At 42.9% G+C, this 16,871-nt stretch overlaps 2 protein-coding genes across 3 annotated transcripts in view; one reads left to right on the forward strand and one right to left on the reverse strand.

Annotated features, from left to right (window-relative positions):
• The window catches only part of LOC310998789 (dystrophin-like), a 29,190-nt gene extending 25,658 nt beyond the window's left edge, over positions 1-3,532 (forward strand). For both annotated transcript variants that reach the window (XM_083988984.1, XM_083988985.1), the window contains exons 15-18: positions 1,611-1,725; positions 2,015-2,104; positions 2,293-2,316; positions 3,431-3,532. In XM_083988984.1, coding sequence (XP_083845110.1) covers positions 1,611-1,725; positions 2,015-2,104; positions 2,293-2,315 — 228 coding nt within the window. In that variant the 3' untranslated portion in view covers position 2,316; positions 3,431-3,532. The remainder of the gene's footprint in view (positions 1-1,610; positions 1,726-2,014; positions 2,105-2,292; positions 2,317-3,430) is intronic.
• A 5,545-nt stretch (positions 3,533-9,077) lies between these two features.
• On the reverse strand, positions 9,078-14,577 carry LOC310997588 (adenosine receptor A1-like; the record flags this gene model as incomplete). The annotated part of the gene is made up of 4 exons (XM_083987340.1): positions 9,078-9,777; positions 11,184-11,368; positions 12,162-12,296; positions 14,398-14,577. 4 exons carry the CDS (start codon positions 14,575-14,577, stop codon positions 9,078-9,080), a joined length of 1,200 nt encoding a protein of 399 aa, XP_083843466.1.
• Between the last annotated feature and the right edge of the window lie 2,294 nt (positions 14,578-16,871).

Below are 16,871 nucleotides of genomic sequence, written 5' to 3' on the forward strand. Positions count from 1 at the left end.
GTTAGCCGCTGTTAGCTAGACTGTTAGCGGCTAACAGGTCCGTTTCTAACTGTAGCAGCAGCGTTAGCCGCTGTTAGCTAGACTGTTAGCGGCTAACAGGTCCGTTTCTAACTGTAGCAGCAGCGTTAGCCGCTGTTAGCTAGACTGTTAGCGGCTAACAGGTCTTTTTCTAACTGTAGCAGCAGCGTTAGCCGCTGTTAGCTAGACTGTTAGCGGCTAACAGGTCTTTTTCTAACTGTAGCAGCAGCGTTAGCCGCTGTTAGCTAGACTGTTAGCGGCTAACAGGTCTTTTTCTAACTGCAGCAGCAGCGTTAGCCGCTGTTAGCTAGGCTGTTAGCGGCTAACAGGTCTGTTTCTAGCTGTAGCAGCAGCGTTAGCCGCTGTTAGCTAGGCTGTTAGCGGCTAACAGGTCTGTTTCTAGCTGTAGCAGCAGCGTTAGCCGCTGTTAGCTAGACTGTTAGCGGCTAACAGGTCCGTTTCTAGCTGTAGCAGCAGCGTTAGCCGCTGTTAGCTAGGCTGTTAGCGGCTAACAGGTCCGTTTCTAGCTGTAGCAGCAGCGTTAGCCGCTGTTAGCCAGGCTGTTAGCGGCTAACAGGTCTGTTTCTAACTGTAGCAGCAGCGTTAGCCGCTGTTAGCTAGGCTGTTAGCGGCTAACAGGTCCGTTTCTAGCTGTAGCAGCAGCGTTAGCCACTGTTAGCTAGGCTGTTAGCGGCTAAAAGGTCCGTTTCTAACTGTAGCAGCAGCGTTAGCCGCTGTTAGCTAGACTGTTAGCGGCTAACAGGTCCGTTTCTAACTGTAGCAGCAGCGTTAGCCGCTGTTAGCTAGACTGTTAGCGGCTAACAGGTCCGTTTCTAACTGTAGCAGCAGCGTTAGCCGCTGTTAGCTAGACTGTTAGCGGCTAACAGGTCCGTTTCTAACTGTAGCAGCAGTGTTAGCCGCTGTTAGCTAGACTGTTAGCGGCTAACAGGTCTTTTTCTAACTGTAGCAGCAGCGTTAGCCGCTGTTAGCTAGACTGTTAGCGGCTAACAGGTCTTTTTCTAACTGTAGCAGCAGCGTTAGCCGCTGTTAGCTAGACTGTTAGCGGCTAACAGGTCTTTTTCTAACTGCAGCAGCAGCGTTAGCCGCTGTTAGCTAGGCTGTTAGCGGCTAACAGGTCTGTTTCTAGCTGTAGCAGCAGCGTTAGCCGCTGTTAGCTAGACTGTTAGCGGCTAACAGGTCTGTTTCTAGCTGTAGCAGCAGCGTTAGCCGCTGTTAGCTAGGCTGTTAGCGGCTAACAGGTCCGTTTCTAACTGTAGCAGCAGCGTTAGCCGCTGTTAGCCAGGCTGTTAGCGGCTAACAGGTCTGTTTCTAACTGTAGCAGCAGCGTTAACCGCTGTTAACTAGGCTGTTAGCAGCTAACAGGTCTGTTTCTAACTGTAGCAGCAGCGTTAACCACTGTTAGCAGCTCCTGATGGAACCAGAACTGGAACCAGTTTGGTGGAGAAGAGGTAACAGAGCTGTGGAGGCGTCGCTGCTCATTTCCTTTGTGTCTAATTGTGTGTGTGTGTGTGTGTGTGTGTGTGTGTGTGTGTGTGTGTGTGTGTGTGTGTGTGTGTGTGTGTGTGTGTCAGACGGACTCGAAGGTGAACGGCACAGCTCTCTCCTCCCCCTCCACCTCCTCTCAGCGCTCAGACTCCTCCCTCCCTCTGCTCCGCGTGGCCGCCAGCCAAACTACTGACACCATGGGTAAACACACACACACACACACACACACACACACACACACACGACAACACACACACACACACACACACACACACACACGACAACACACACACACACACACACACACAACAACAACAACACAAATGTGACTTTATTTTAGGACCCTGAAGTCTGAAAGTTAAAGGGATAGTTCAACATTTTGGCAAATTGGCCCATTGCCATAATCCCTATAGTCATAGCTAATGGGACAATTTGCCAAAATGTTGAACTATCCTTTTAAAAAAAAAACATAATTTTCTCCCCATTCCAGGTGACGATGAGCTGTCCAGTCCTTCCCAAGATGCATCTGGGTTGGAGGAGGTGATGGAGCAGCTCAACAACTCCTTCCCTCACAGCCAGGGTACAGAAACACAACACAACACAACACAACACAACACAACACCAGTGCCACCTTGTCTCATCTGTTCAAATCGATAGAATAAAACAGAATGAAACAGAATAAAACAGAATAGAAGAGAAAAACTGATCTCAGCTGTTTCTTCCTGTTCTGTCTTTTCCTCCTTTTTCCTCCTCACTTCCCTGAGCCAGGAGGGAGAAGGGGACATCCATGAGGTCAGTGGCTCTCACCACACCTTCTTCACACAAAGACACAAAGCCTCGGTCTGACCGATCACACAACAGATCAGATCAGCAAACCTCTGCCCTGCCTCTCCTCTGTTACCTGTTTAACTTCCTTTCCCTTTTCTGTCGCACTCTGCTCTGCTTCACACGATAGGGACGAGAGTTTCTACTGTGTGTGTGTGTGTGTGCTTTTTTTTTTAAGGTTGGGTGTGGAACGGGTTTTCATGTTGTTCCCTTATAGAAACTTATAGAAATTTGTTAAAGTAAGGATAATGGACAGGATGGAAAGTACGAGGCGGAGCGGTTTGCGTAAAGCAGCGTAGCTACATAGAAAATGATGGTGAAGTCATTTTTGGCGCCGTAGGCCACCGGGTTGTCACACTCGTCAGAAACATCTTTTTGTTTTTACAGAGTATCCCATGCTAGATGTTAGGTACTCATGTCCATCAAGTGTTGCCACGTTATTAGATGGTCTTTAATTTAATTTAATTCAGTTTATTTGATCGGGACAATGCAGGTTAATTAACATAGTGACACTTCCACTCGTTACAAACAAGTCAATGTGACTGATGTTCTGCAGACAGAGATTATAGCTGATGCTAGTTCGGCTTTTAGTAGAAGAAAGACATCAAAATGACATAACAACACTATAAAATGTACAATAGGCCTACATCTAAACTCATACCAAGTCATGACACATTAAAAATGCAACAGTTCTGATTTTGTTTCAGCCAGATTTTAACCTTTGTATTAAAAATCCTAATGTCTCGGGTTAGTTTTATTTCGGTTGGTAGTGAATTCCACATCTGGGAAGTGAACTCTTTATAGAGAAGGCTGATTGGCCAAAGGAGCTCTTCTTACTATTTTGTCTTCTTAGTGCCAGTTTGTTAGTTTGTGATCAGTGTCTAAGTCTCTGTGTGTAGGGTTAGGGTTAACCCTCTCTGTGTGTGTCTCTCCAGGCCCCAGCATCGGCAGCTTGTTAGTTTGTGATCCCTGTGTAAGTCTCTGTGTGTAGGTTAGGGTTAACCCTCTCTCTGTGTGTGTAGGTTAGGGTTAACCCTCTCTCTGTGTGTAGGGTTAACCCTCTCTCTGTGTCTCTCTCCAGGCCCCAGCATCGGCAGCTTGTTCCACATGGCCGACGACCTGGGCCGAGCCATGGAGCTGCTGGTCAACGTGATGACAGACGAGCAGAGCGCCGAACAGCACGAGGCGCTGCCCTTCTGACCCCCCCCCCCCCCCCCCTCCCTCTCTACTATAGCATGCTTTTCTAGTCAAAACAACTGGATTGGAAACACAGTTTACAAAGCAAATATATATATAACGTCTATTTTTGTGAAGGATTGCGGTTCCAATGACACGTAAAAAAAACAAGGAAGAAAAACGATATAACTTGTAGATTTAAGTAGTTTCTTAAAAACGTCCTGAAATTGTTTTATTATTAACAGAGGCTGGTTTTTAAACTTCTATGCAACTGTATAAAAACACTTAAAAAGAAGTGTGTTCATTGTGGTCATATATTTGTCATCTCTTTGTAATTGGGAAAACAGCTAAAGTGTTTCAGACATTTGTATCAAGAAGAATGATTGTAATCATCAGGGTGCTTTCTACGAGGAAACTGTCTTTCAGCCACAGCGTACAACTACTGTCGAGGTAATGCAGGCATCCTGGTTCTCTACCGTACGTTGTCTGGGAGACGAGTGTGTGATTTATGTGTGTGTGTGTGTGAGTGTGTGTGTGTGGGTAGGGGGGGGGGGGGGGTTGCTTAATTTCCACAGCTTTTTTTGGCTTTGGCTGATAAACTCATGTTATATTTAATTTTTCTTTCTTTCATTCATCCGTCCTTCCATCCTTCCACACATGAACATCTCTATGGCAACAGGTTACCTTTTTATTTGTTTTCAACGCAGTGTGCTGTGTGTAGATGTGTGTAGATGTTGTAAAGGCCGATTCAGAACTGGGACGAGGTCGGTTCAGACGTTAAAGGGTTAAAGGTTCCCTCCGTGTAGTAGCTCTATGTAGCCATGTCGTAACGAGTGGTTCCCTGTTGTAGTTTTATCTGTTACAACTGACGGTCGGTAGCAGCTGCGCACCAAGTCATCGAGCAGTGTGACAACAAAGACGGCAAACATGAAATAATGTAACATTAAAGGAGCTATATGTAAGTTTTTCCTATGCTACATAGCTAATGTTAGCATTAACTGCAAACATTGCGAGTTCTGCATCAAAATGTCGTGACTTGTTGAACTTGGACTGAACCCTTTTGTTTCTATCACTTCTACTGGTTAGCATGCTAACTTCAACATGGTCAATTCATCCGGTCAATCTTTTCATAGAAATGCAATTTAGCATCCGAGCAATGTAGCAACCTGCTAACAAAGGTGACAAACATAAAATATTGTGGTATTAAAGGAGATTTATGTTTTTGCTATTGCTACATAGCTAGCATTAGCATTGGATACCAGTCTAGACTGAATGTCGCTAGCGCAGCACAAAACTTTGTTACTTCACAGAACCCTTTTGTTTCTATCTCTTCTACTGAAGTTAGCATGCTACCTTCACGGTTGTCAACTAATTCTGTCAACTTCCTCATAGCGAGTCAATTTAGCATCCTGATTATCAAGCAGTGTAACAGCAAAGGTGGCAAAACATTTAATAATTTACCATTAAAGGAGCTATGTGTGTAAGGCTTTTGCTATTGCTATGTAGCAAAAGTTAGCATCAACAGCTATTTACATACCAGTCTAGAAGTTAGCATGTTAACTTCATTGTAGTTACTTTACAAAGGTGGCAAACAAACTGGAGTTAGCATGCTAACTTAAACGTGGTAGTCCATCAATGTAGCGTCCAAGTTGCCCTGCAGAGATCGTGCTGCTCTGGGGTTGTGTTGCCTTATTAACACTATAATGGCTGAAGCTTGTGGCAACTGATCATCACCACCTACTGTACGTATAGCACCTTTAAGAAAAAAGCTGTCGCTGAATGTAATCAGATACTTGGTGCGCTAAAAAAGGTGTCATTGTAGGTAATTATTGTATCTTTTACGTCCAAACCCCGACTGATCTGGACTTCAGTTCTGCATTGTGCCTTTAATCCCGACTGCGTCAGAAAGAAAAGCCTGATTATTGCACTGGTTCATCTAAACTAGGGATTGATTTTTAATTGTTATCATGAAAACACTGTTCAGGGCTTGTTGAGTGCACACAGTACACTGCCTAAAACAGCTCCTCTGTCAGGATTACTGTTCCATGAATGTTTTAATCTTGTTCAATCTGAGCGCCACAGTGGTTGACTAGCTGAGATTACGTTAAAGAATCACTCATTTAAAAAAAAAATCAAGTAAGAATAAATAAATATTTGAGCTCTACCTCGTGTAAATTGTTCCAAGTTTAGTTCGGAGGCAATTTCTCTACTGACTTAATCCTGCACTCTTCTCAGATTCTTCATTAATGAGTTGATTATTGCTAGCTGATTGATTTCTGTACTGTAGGAGCGTCCAGTCTGAATGTTGGGATGCATTCGCTGCATTTCTCATCTCTGTTCAGAGATTTTCTACCACTCAAGTAGAAAAACTCCATCAAAAAAAACTCTAATTGATCCGTGTGCACTACTGTCGTACCTGGGATATGCTAGATAACTGTTTTCTGTGTGTGGCGGATGCATTTATTTTAGCAGCGTGTTACATTTTGTCTTTGGTTAAACAATTTGTGCTGTGTGAGTTGTTACAATATTAGCATGTATGACTAAAGAAAAGACATCATTATTTAATATATAACCACTCAGAGAGGTCCATGATGAGAACTGCTGCGTGCGTTAGGAACATCCTGTTGTTGCAGCACGATGAGGTTTTTGTTTCTGATCCAGACACTGAATTGAATTGATTTCTTTCTTGTTTCTTTGTTATTCATTTCTAACATTTGTTTCATTATCACATCATTTTTTCAAATAACGCATCAATTCTTCACAACATATCAGATTCCACCAAATATATGCCTTACTACTGTATTATAAAATGCTTTACTGTATATCAATAAAGCACGCAGTTATGTTGATTTGACACGCCTGTTTGATTCGTTGTGTGTTGCACTTAAAGATCGAACAATTATGTATTATTTTATTATACAACTGATGTTGCTCCTAAAAGAACTGTGAAATTATCAAAGTGTTCAGTTTTTTTTAGTGTATTTTTGGCCTTGTGCTAATGCTAATGCTAATGCTAACTAACGGTCAGCTGGAAAACAAATCTCATTCTACTTATGAGATAAGTAGAATGAGACTCATCATATTAAAAGCAGCTTGTTTTTAGACACTTTTTACTTCTTTCAAGCAGATTTTCATTTGAAATAAGTAGAAAAATCTGATAGTGGAGCAAGTTTTTCTTTCTTATTACAAACACAAAAAACTTGCTTTCACTGGCAGATTTTTCTACTTATTTCAAGTGAAAATTAGTTTGAAACAAGTGAAAATGATCTAAAAACAAGTTAATTTTTAGGTGATGAGTCTTATTTAAAGTGGAAAGAGATTAGTTTTGACTAGAAATGAGACATTTTGACAAGAAATAAGACAAATATTGTGGGTAAGATGTAGAGTTTTTGCAGTGTGATGCTGTGGGTTTGTCGGGTTCGTCGGGTTCGTCTGCAGGTGAGTTAGTGTGAAATGATTGAGACGTGTTTCCAGTTCACTGCTGCTTGTTAAATACGGTTAGCGTTAGCGTAGCTTAGCTTTAGCTACTGCGGTAACTATGGCAACCAGTACAACGGAAGGTCGGAGCGAGAGCAGACAACACAACTTCCTGAACTTTGTGATGTCACAACTGTCATTCAAACCCCAAGCCCCGCCCACCCGGGGTCACCACCCAACCTCTGCAGGCTTTGACTATTTATTTTTTCAGAATCTTCATTTATCAAGCAAAGTATAAATAACTCTAATAAATGCATTCTCTGTTTGTTACCATAGCAACACATACACAAATCTGACCAGAGAGGTTCTTTACTAATAGTAATAATAATATACTAACTATATAAGGGTTGTAGCAAGGAGGAGGTGACATCACTGGTGAGGAGGAGGGAGGGAGGTTAGAAATCAGACCACCTGTGAGAGTCTGGGAGGCGGGAAAATGAAACAAAGGAGAGACTGAGAGGAGGACGGAGGTCTGAACACGAGAAGTGAGAGCAAAAGGAAAGGAGGAAAAGAGTTTAAAGTAAAAGTGAAAAAAAGACTTTAACTGAGGGAAGCTGAGGAATCTGTACGTGGACCAGGACTGAATCCCTGGAGCAGGCGGACCTGTCACTGGTCGCTGCTCGGACTCAGGCGAGGTTTCTCTCCGGGTCGGAGGAGAACCGTGTCCCTGGATCAGCAGATAAGTTCCCTTCACCCCAAACTCTCCTGGCTTCTCCCTGTGTGACCTGAGAACTACTCCTGCTCTCTCTCTCCCTCTCCCTCTCCCTCCCCTACCTGAAACACACACATACCCCCTCTCCTACCTGCCCCCCCCCCCCCACACACACACACACACACCTACATGCACACTCCTATGAACTGAACTGAACTGAACTGAACTGGACTGAACTGCCTTCCCTCCCACACTTCACTCCCTCTCCTTCCCCGGACCGGACCGGCCCCCTGAAGACTCACATACCAACCCCCTGTCCCTCCCCACACACACCCCTACGCTCATACACACACACTCTTGGACTTCATTTAGGCAGAGACTTTATTTAAAGAAACAGTCTGCATATTTACGTTTAATTTAAGTTCTGTGAATTGACTGTTTTACCTCCTGATTTATCCTGCTTGATCTGATTAATTCAATTAATTCGTTATACTGTTTGATGATGATGATGATGATGATGATGATGATGATAGTGATGGCTGTCTGAGAGACAATAAGAATCTTTACTTTACCATCCTTAACCTCCTTGAGTTTGATGTGTTTGATTGTTGCTGTGATGTGATGTGACTTATGTAGCAGGGAAACGAGCTGCTGGGTTTCTCTCCCTTAGGAAGTCATCGTTTAACATAGAAATCATAATATAAAAGTGACAGTCTGAACTTACTATTCTACTGTCTGGCGCCCAATAAAACAACCGTTTATTCTACTTAGGGAGAAGCTTCTACACTACAGGGTGTATTAAAGGGATACTTCAACATTTTGGCAAATCGGCCCGTTGCCATAATCCCTATAGTCATAGCAGTAGGTTCGTTACCTTTAATTGTCGGTGCAAGCTGTTTTTAGAACGGTGGAGCAGAGCCGTGTCACAATGCTACGGAGGCTAATGGGATCAGACAGAGTTGTTTTAGAGGGAAATACAGAGACTGTTGATGAAAAACTGTCCCTGAAGGCAACGTGCATCAGTGGTTTTGCATGAATTTCCCTCTAAAACAACTCTGTGTGGTAACGTTGTGTTATTATCTCATAGCGTGGTGAATGTGCAGCTCACAACTTGTCCACCAGAGCGTTGTGGAGTTGTTGGATTGTGTATTTGATGAGTTTGATGAGGGAAACCAAGAAATCCCATAATGAGCCTCCGTAGCGTAGCTCTGAGCAGCTCACGGCTCTGCTCCGCCGTTCTAAAAACAGCTTGCACCGACAATTAAAGGTAACGAACCTACTGCTATGACTATAGGGATTATGGCGATGGGCCGATTTGCCAAAAATGTTGAACTATCCCTTTAAATATGATTTCAATGACCTTTATTTTAAGTGAGATCAACATGATAGGGTTGCTCTATCAGCTCTATCAGCTCTATCAGCTCTATCGGTGTTTCGGTGGAACGTTCCAGATTCCTCTCCACATCCCGGTCACGGTTTGTCGGAACGACCTCATCCTGTAGGCGTAGAGGAGCGGGTTCAGGGCCGAGTTGGCGTGGGAAAGCAAAATGGCCGCCAGCGTGAGCGCCGTGGGCACGTGGCAGCGCGGACAGAGCAGCAGGACGCAGTGGATGAGGTGGATGGGCGTCCAGCACAGCGTGAACAGAAACAGGACCAGGAAGAGGGACGTGGCTTTACGTTGCTCCCGACGACGGGTGCGGGTGTTGGATTTGATCGTTCTGGACTCGTCACAGAAACCGGTTTTATTAGTTGGGGTAGTTGGGGTAGTTAGGGTAATTGGGGTAGTTAGGGTAGTTGGGGTGATCCTGAATCCTGGTGTTGGATACACAGTCGTAGTTTCAGTTTCAACAAGAGCCCCAGCGTTCGTACATTTCTTCTTATTCTCCGTTGAAAGTTGCAGGTCTGATTTACTTCCTGTGGTTCCTCCAACACCTGAACTAACAGTGTCCTCGGTCCTACTGGCGTTGCCCCCGACGACCGCGATGCGTCTGAGCTGGCGGCGCACAGTCAGGAATATGTGGCCGTAGATGATGAACATGGCCGCCAGAGGAAGGAGGAGGCAGCAGAAGAAGTTGAAGTAGACCATGTAGCTCATGTTCACCACACAGGTGAAGACGCAGTAGCTGAAAGCACAGGAAAGGTGACGGAATGGACCTTTAGTGACCACGTCATTGTGTCATTTCATGAAATAAATGCCACGCATCTTCTATTTTCCTGTATATTCAATCAATCAATCAATCAATCAATCAATCAATTTATTTATTTTGGGCATGTCAATTAAATCATCATCATCACACTTCATCTTAGTTCAAATAATACAACACACATGGCCGAAAGGGAAAGCGGGAGAAGCAAAAGCTGATGTAGTCCTGCCCCCATTACCCACAGAATAAAATCTTTTTCATAATCAGATCATATCATAATCTTTTTCTTTTGTTTTTGCTTTTTTACATTTTGATATAACATTCTTTTACTTATGACATTTTGACATAACATGTTACAGCAGTAGGTAGCACAAATTAACATTCCTTCATCCCATTTTCCATCCATTCACACATTCATGTAATCGTCTTTCTAATATTAAAGGGATACGCCAACATTTTTTTTCGTGTCTTGCCTCACTCCCGAGTCCATGACCAGCAGATAGACACCATCCTTTCCACTGTGCGTGCAGTAACCATGGAGATAGAGCCGTATCGCCGTAATTAGCTTAGCTCAAACACTGGAAGTGTATGGGTAGTGTTAGCCTGCCTCCACCTAAAGTCGCTAATTAGCTTAGCTCAAACACTGGAAGTGTATGGGTAGTGTTAGCCTGCCTCCTACCTGAGCTGAAATCAGCAGTCAGAAGCTGATTTCATTTTAGCTCTAAACTCTGTAAATATATCACTTTATCAACATTTCAAACATGTTTAGGTGAGAAAGTAGCCGTTTAGATCAGCAGTGTGTCGTTAATTTGTCTAAATACCAGCTGTTTACTATTTTGTTTGGACGAATTCGGCGCTACTCAAGCTAGCCGTTGTGACCAACGCACTTCCTGTTACTTTCACAAAATAAAACACCCGTTGCCCTTTACATACAGAAAACCATGACGATAGAATTTGTGCTTTTACTTTGAAACAGGAAGCTAACCTACCCTCGATGTAGCTAGCTTGAACCAAAATAAAGCGTCTTTGCTTGAACCCTCCGTTTTGACCGATCTGGTCCCGTTAGCGGCATTTGACCGCTCAAGATGCCTTACCGGAGAGTTTTGTAGCTCTGAGACCAAGATCGGTCCGTTTAGAGTTGCTGAAGAGTTTCTCTGATGACTTTAGGTGGAGGCAGGCTAACACTACCCATACACTTCCAGTGTTTGAGCTAAGCTAATTACGGCGATACGGCTCTATCTCCCTTGTTACTGCACGCACAGTAGAAAGGATGGTGTCTATCTGCTGGTCATGGACTCAGGAGTGAGGCAAGACACGAAAGAAAAAATGTTGGCGTATCCCTTTAAATCTCTCCGTTATTCCTCCACCCATCCTCAGCTCCTTACTTAGAATTTGCTGGCTGTCTGTGCTGGTCCATAAGTGGCACTGATCCCGTGACGGCCCCGAGGCTCCAGGTGAGCAGCAGGGCCAGCTGGGCGTTCCTGGGGCTCATCATACGCTCGTACTGGAAGGGCAGCAGGATGGCCACGTAGCGCTCTGCTGCTACGGCTAACAAGCTCAGAATGGAGCTCTAGTGGAGAAGAAATATACTTTAAGAGGTCCCATAGGATTGTCACCATAACCTAACAAAGTTCTTTTTGGCCTTTAAAGTGATACGCCAAAAAAAAAATTGTGTCTTGCCTCACTCCTGAGTCCATGACCAGCAGATAGACACCATCCTTTCCACTGTGCGTGCAGTAACAAGGGAGATAGAGCCGTATCGCCGTAATTAGCTTAGCTCAAACACTGGAAGTGTATGGGTAGTGTTAGCCTGCCTGCTACCTGAGCTGAAATCAGCAGTCAGAAGCTGTGACCAACGCTCTTCCAGTTACTTTCACAAACTAAAACACCCGTTGCCCTTTACATACAGAAAACCATGACGATAGAATTTGTGCTTTTACTTTGAAACAGGAAGCTAACCTACCCTCGATGTAGCTAGCTTGAACCAAAATAAAGCGTCTTTGCTTGAACCCTCCGTTTTGACCGATCTGGTCCCGTTAGCAGCATTTGACCGCTCAAGATGCCTTACCGGAGAGTTTTGTAGCTCTGAGACCAAGATCGGTCCGTTTAGAGTTGCTGAAGAGTTTCTCTGATGACTTTAGGTGGAGGCAGGCTAACACTACCCATACACTTCCAGTGTTTGAGCTAAGCTAATTACGGCGATACGGCTCTATCTCCCTTGTTACTGCACGCACAGTCGAAAGGATGGTGTCTATCTGCTGGTCATGGACTCGGGAGTGAGGCAAGACACACACAAAAAAAATGTTGGCGTATCCCTTTAATGATCAAAATGAGGGAAAAAATGAGCATGTGTATGTTTGTACCTGTGTGAGCATCATGAGGATGCTGAGCGTCACCAAGCAGAGGGACAGGTCATGGCGAGGTCGACCCAGGTCTGTCATCACTGCACAGGGAACGGCCACCGACCCCACCAAGATGTCCGCCACCGCCAACGACACCTTCACCAGCCACAAACACAACAAAACAAAACAAACATGTCAGTCCAGGTTTAACAGAAGACTTAAGGATGGGGGGGGGCGATACGGCAAAAATATCACATCACGATTTCTTAAAAATGAAGTCACGATTTCGATTTCATCACGATCTTAATGAAGAGATTAGGCTACTGTTTGTTTTATTCAACACAGTCATTTTAACAGGATTTTAAGCATCAAAACACTAAATAGCTGATTGAAAAGGGTCAAATAAAAATACAAACTAAAGTAACTGTTGTTTTCTCTTTTAGAAAACTTTGTAAATGTCCTTTGTTTTGCGCTTTGCAGCATAGAACTGTAGTTTATAGAATGAGCCCCAGACGATGCTACGATCTCTGCACTTTGGCAGATCGTCTACACCAGCGGTTCTCAACTAGTCTCACTCTGGGCTCCACATTGTCCCATGGTCATTAAGTCGCGACCCACTTTTATAGAATTCAAACCAAGTGTGATGGGGAAACCAGAGTTGCAGTTGTTAGTTCTTGAACACACCCTTGTGTTCAGGCCAACCCCTTTACTGCCTCCTGATTAGACTGAGGGCATTTAAGTCACCTGTGACCTCTTGGCTGTCTCTTTAGCTGTGTCCCAATTCAGGGTCTGCATCCTTCGGAGGGTGCATTTGAAGGCCGATTACGTCACAGCGCTGCGCGAAGGCTGTCTTGTCCCAATTCGTCTAAATTCGAAGGCTCCTCCAAATGCAGCCTCCTTTCCCCTGCATTCGGAGGATGCATCGCTACTATCCTTCGCGGCCTCCCGTATCCCAAGATGCTTTGCTGCACCGTTGTTGTTATTAGCAACCTAGCCGTTAGCTATCGAACGTAGCAGCTCTGTGCTGTAGTCATGGTAACCCGGCTCTGTGGCCGGCTTGGAGGTGTGGCTGCCCGCTGAGCTGAGCTGAGCTCTGCTCTGGCTGCACAGGTGAGGAGCGGAGGTGTGTGTGACAACTTTTAATAAGAAAGCTATGAAAACACATTACTTGTGCTCTTTATTCTCTATTCACTTAATAGCCTGAAGCCTGAAGCCCCCCCCCCTCCCCCCCCCGGCTGCTGTTCAATGGTTTGTTTATTAGTATATTAATGATAACTGCCCTTGTATTGATTCTACTTCTTTAAAAAAAAAAAAAAAAAAAAAAAGGAGGAGGAGGAGGAGGAGCGGTAGAGCCGTTGCAAGCGCCACTTTTAAATGTTTAACGTCCGGCCGTTGTTTACGTTCAGCCGTTGTTTACGTTCAGCCGTTGTTTACGTTCAGCCGTTGTTTACGTTCGGATCAGGAAATGCTCTGAAGGCTAGACCGTCCCATTTACCGACCGTTGATGCGGCCGACAGAGGAGGAGGAGTCTCCGAAGCCGTTGCCTCCGGAGACCGCGTAGGCTGGGTCCTCCGAAGGCTGCAGCCCCTGAATTGAGACACAGCTTTTGTCTCTCTCTCTGGCTGCTGTGTGGGCTTCCTCTGACTCTGAGGTAGGAAATAGAGCCACTAGTTTAAATGTTACTTTAAATCAGTTATATGTAGTGACCAGGTTGCAATTGTTTGCCACAGCTCTCCTCTCTGTCTTGTCTTAGTATACAAACTTGTGTTGTCTGTGAAAGTATTGAGGTCTTATTCAGATATTTCCTGGGGTGAAACTCCCCAGGTGGCGTTGTTTGGGGCTTTTAAAGTCTTTAAAAACTCATTTAGCTCTTTATTGAGCAAAGTGCATTTCAGATGGAGACCAACAAAACAATATATTTGACTTCTAATGCATCTCTGCATTCAGAGCATGTTCACTAAAGTGAATAAATATCAAACTGCACAAAATAAAGACCCACAAAACAAAACCAGATTCACTGCATCAGGCCACATTAATAAGAAACTGATATCTTTGCATTCAGAGCAAATGGAGCAAATAATAAGAAAGTGAGGAGGAGCATTACAACTGCATGTGTTCACGTGTCTTGTGTGCCTTTCAATAATCCTAATCCTTCACCATCTAATATCTAATATCTAATATCGCCGTATGGCCGTATGGCCGTATCGCCCAGCCCTAAGAAGACTCTTTCACCAATGGGACGATCGACTTCCCTCACCAGGAAGTAGTTGGTGACGGTGCGGAGCTTCTTGTTGTGGGCGACGGCCAGGCAGACCAGGGAGTTCCCGATGACGGTCACCATGGCGATGATCAGTTCGGTGGCGACGTACAGGACTTTGAGACGGGGTTCGAACCCATAAGGCTTCTCTGCTGTACAGCTGTTAACAGTCACATTCATGGTGACGCCTGGTGAAAAGGTCGAGCGATAGTTATTTATCTTTATCTATAGCTACAGTTATTTATCTTTATCTATAGCTATAGTTATTTATCTTCATCTATAGCTACAGTTATTTATCTTTATCTATAGCTATAGTTATTTATCTTCATCTATAGCTACAGTTATTTATCTTTATCTATAGCTATAGTTATTTATCTTCATCTATAGCTACAGTTATTTATCTTTATCTATAGCTATAGTTATTTATCTTTATCTATAGCTATAGTTATTGATCTTTATCTATAGCTGTAGTTATTTATCTTTATCTATAGCTACAGCTAGCTTGCTAGTTGCTACACACAAAAAACTGTTGGGTTATCTCTGGAACCCAATTTCTGAGTTATTGGTGTTGAGTTAAATTAAAATAAAGTTATTTTTTCCATTTCCATTTTTCCTATGTTATAGGGCTATGAATTTAACTGGCTGGTTCATTTGAAAAATGCTGTCCGCGCACTACAACATTGGGTTATTTTTATTTTTTTATACACGACCCAATAGTTGGGTTAAAAATAACCCAACGTTGTAGTTAGCATAACCCAACTAGGTTGAATATTCAAACCAAAAATTGGGTCAAAATTAACCCAAAAAAGGGGTTCGTCCTTATTTGAACCAGCAGTTGGGTTAAAATTAGGTTATTTTTTAACCCAACTGTTTTTAGTGTGTATATACAGGGCCGTTGCTAGGAATTCTGGGCCCCTGAAAGAATACTAACATGGGCCCCTACCCCAGGACTTTTCCACTTTTTTTCTTAGACTACATATGTATTAACATTCTTTATTTAGCCTACTTAGTTTTGATGCTAATGCAGCATTACTGTGAGCATTAGTCAGGGTCTTATGCAGAATAAATCAGTCGTACAAAGATTAGACTACTGGGGTTTTTTATGGGCCCCACTGGGCGCTGGGCCCCTAGAGTTATCATCACCTTTCTCCCCTATACAACGGCCCTGGCTATATATCTACACAGATAGAGATAAATAGCTTTATTAGGCTATATTCATTTAATATATATTACATTTAAAATACAGCTAGCTAAGAGTTCCTTTTGACTCAAAGTAAATAAATTGCTAACACAAAATTAAAAAACTAGAGTTTCAATTCTGAACACAAACTAAATTCTTTGGTCAGTTCCAAATAAATAAAGAAGGTATTAGTAGTATGGTTACTTATAAATACAATCATAACCAAAGGGTGTGCTTTGACACTGAAGCTGTGTCTTTATTCTGACCAGTGCAGCAGTGATAACCTGTTCTGACCGTAGTGTTCAGTATTGACTCACTGATGGGACCTGTTGCCTTGGACACCTGTAAATCATACATCATGTCATTATATATACTGCTGACCAATCAATGCCCAAGTAGTTTGATCATTGTTTCATTCATTTCCATCAAATCAATGTGAATTAAAAAAAATAATAATAATAAAAAGTTGTATCCCTTATTATATTTGAGCAAAGCTTTCAGCAGCTACATTCTAACTCAGGGTCAATGTGGTCGACTCGACTCTACCAGCTTCTGAAACATTAGAAACTGACAAAATTACTTGATTAGACTATAGAATGTTTGTCATGATTATGTGACTAAGATTTAGATTTCAGATTTATTTATTTATTTATTTATTTATTTAAAAATAGGAACTACATATTGATGATGGGATTGAAGCCAAGTGGCTGATCTCCATCCCCGGTCCGGTTGGCAGGTTGAAGTTAAACATTAAAACCATGAAGATAAAAGCACCAGAGGAAGGACGACGATAATACAACAATGCATCATGATACACACTGACATCTTACATGAACATCCAACTTCCCTGTGATAATTTGTACACGGTCCCTCAGGAGTAGGGATGTCACAATTACTTGTTTTCACAATTAATCGCGGTATTAAACGCCACAATGAATTAATCGTAAAGATTCTTAAATACCGTCACTTCACAAAAAGATTATTTTGGAAACACAGAGGCAGATGTGCACAAAAGTGAAGGTAAATGTAAGAAATACTGGTCAATTTACCTTTAACGTAACATGGTAGGAATTTAAATGTTAGCGTCTCATTTGTGATAAACAAACAATTAAAATAAACTTAAACATTTGGTATCGATGACAATTAATGATTTGAATATTTAAAACACTTCCCCTGGAGGATTAATAATTGGTTACATATGAATAGTAGATACTTAAAATATTTAGTGTAAAGATTTGTAATGTAATTATATTTTGACTGTGTTTGATTTTACACATTCATATGTTGTGAAATT

This window comes from Trachurus trachurus, assembly GCF_905171665.1.
Source record: "Trachurus trachurus genome assembly, chromosome: 2".
Taxonomy (NCBI): Eukaryota; Metazoa; Chordata; class Actinopteri; order Carangiformes; family Carangidae; genus Trachurus; species Trachurus trachurus.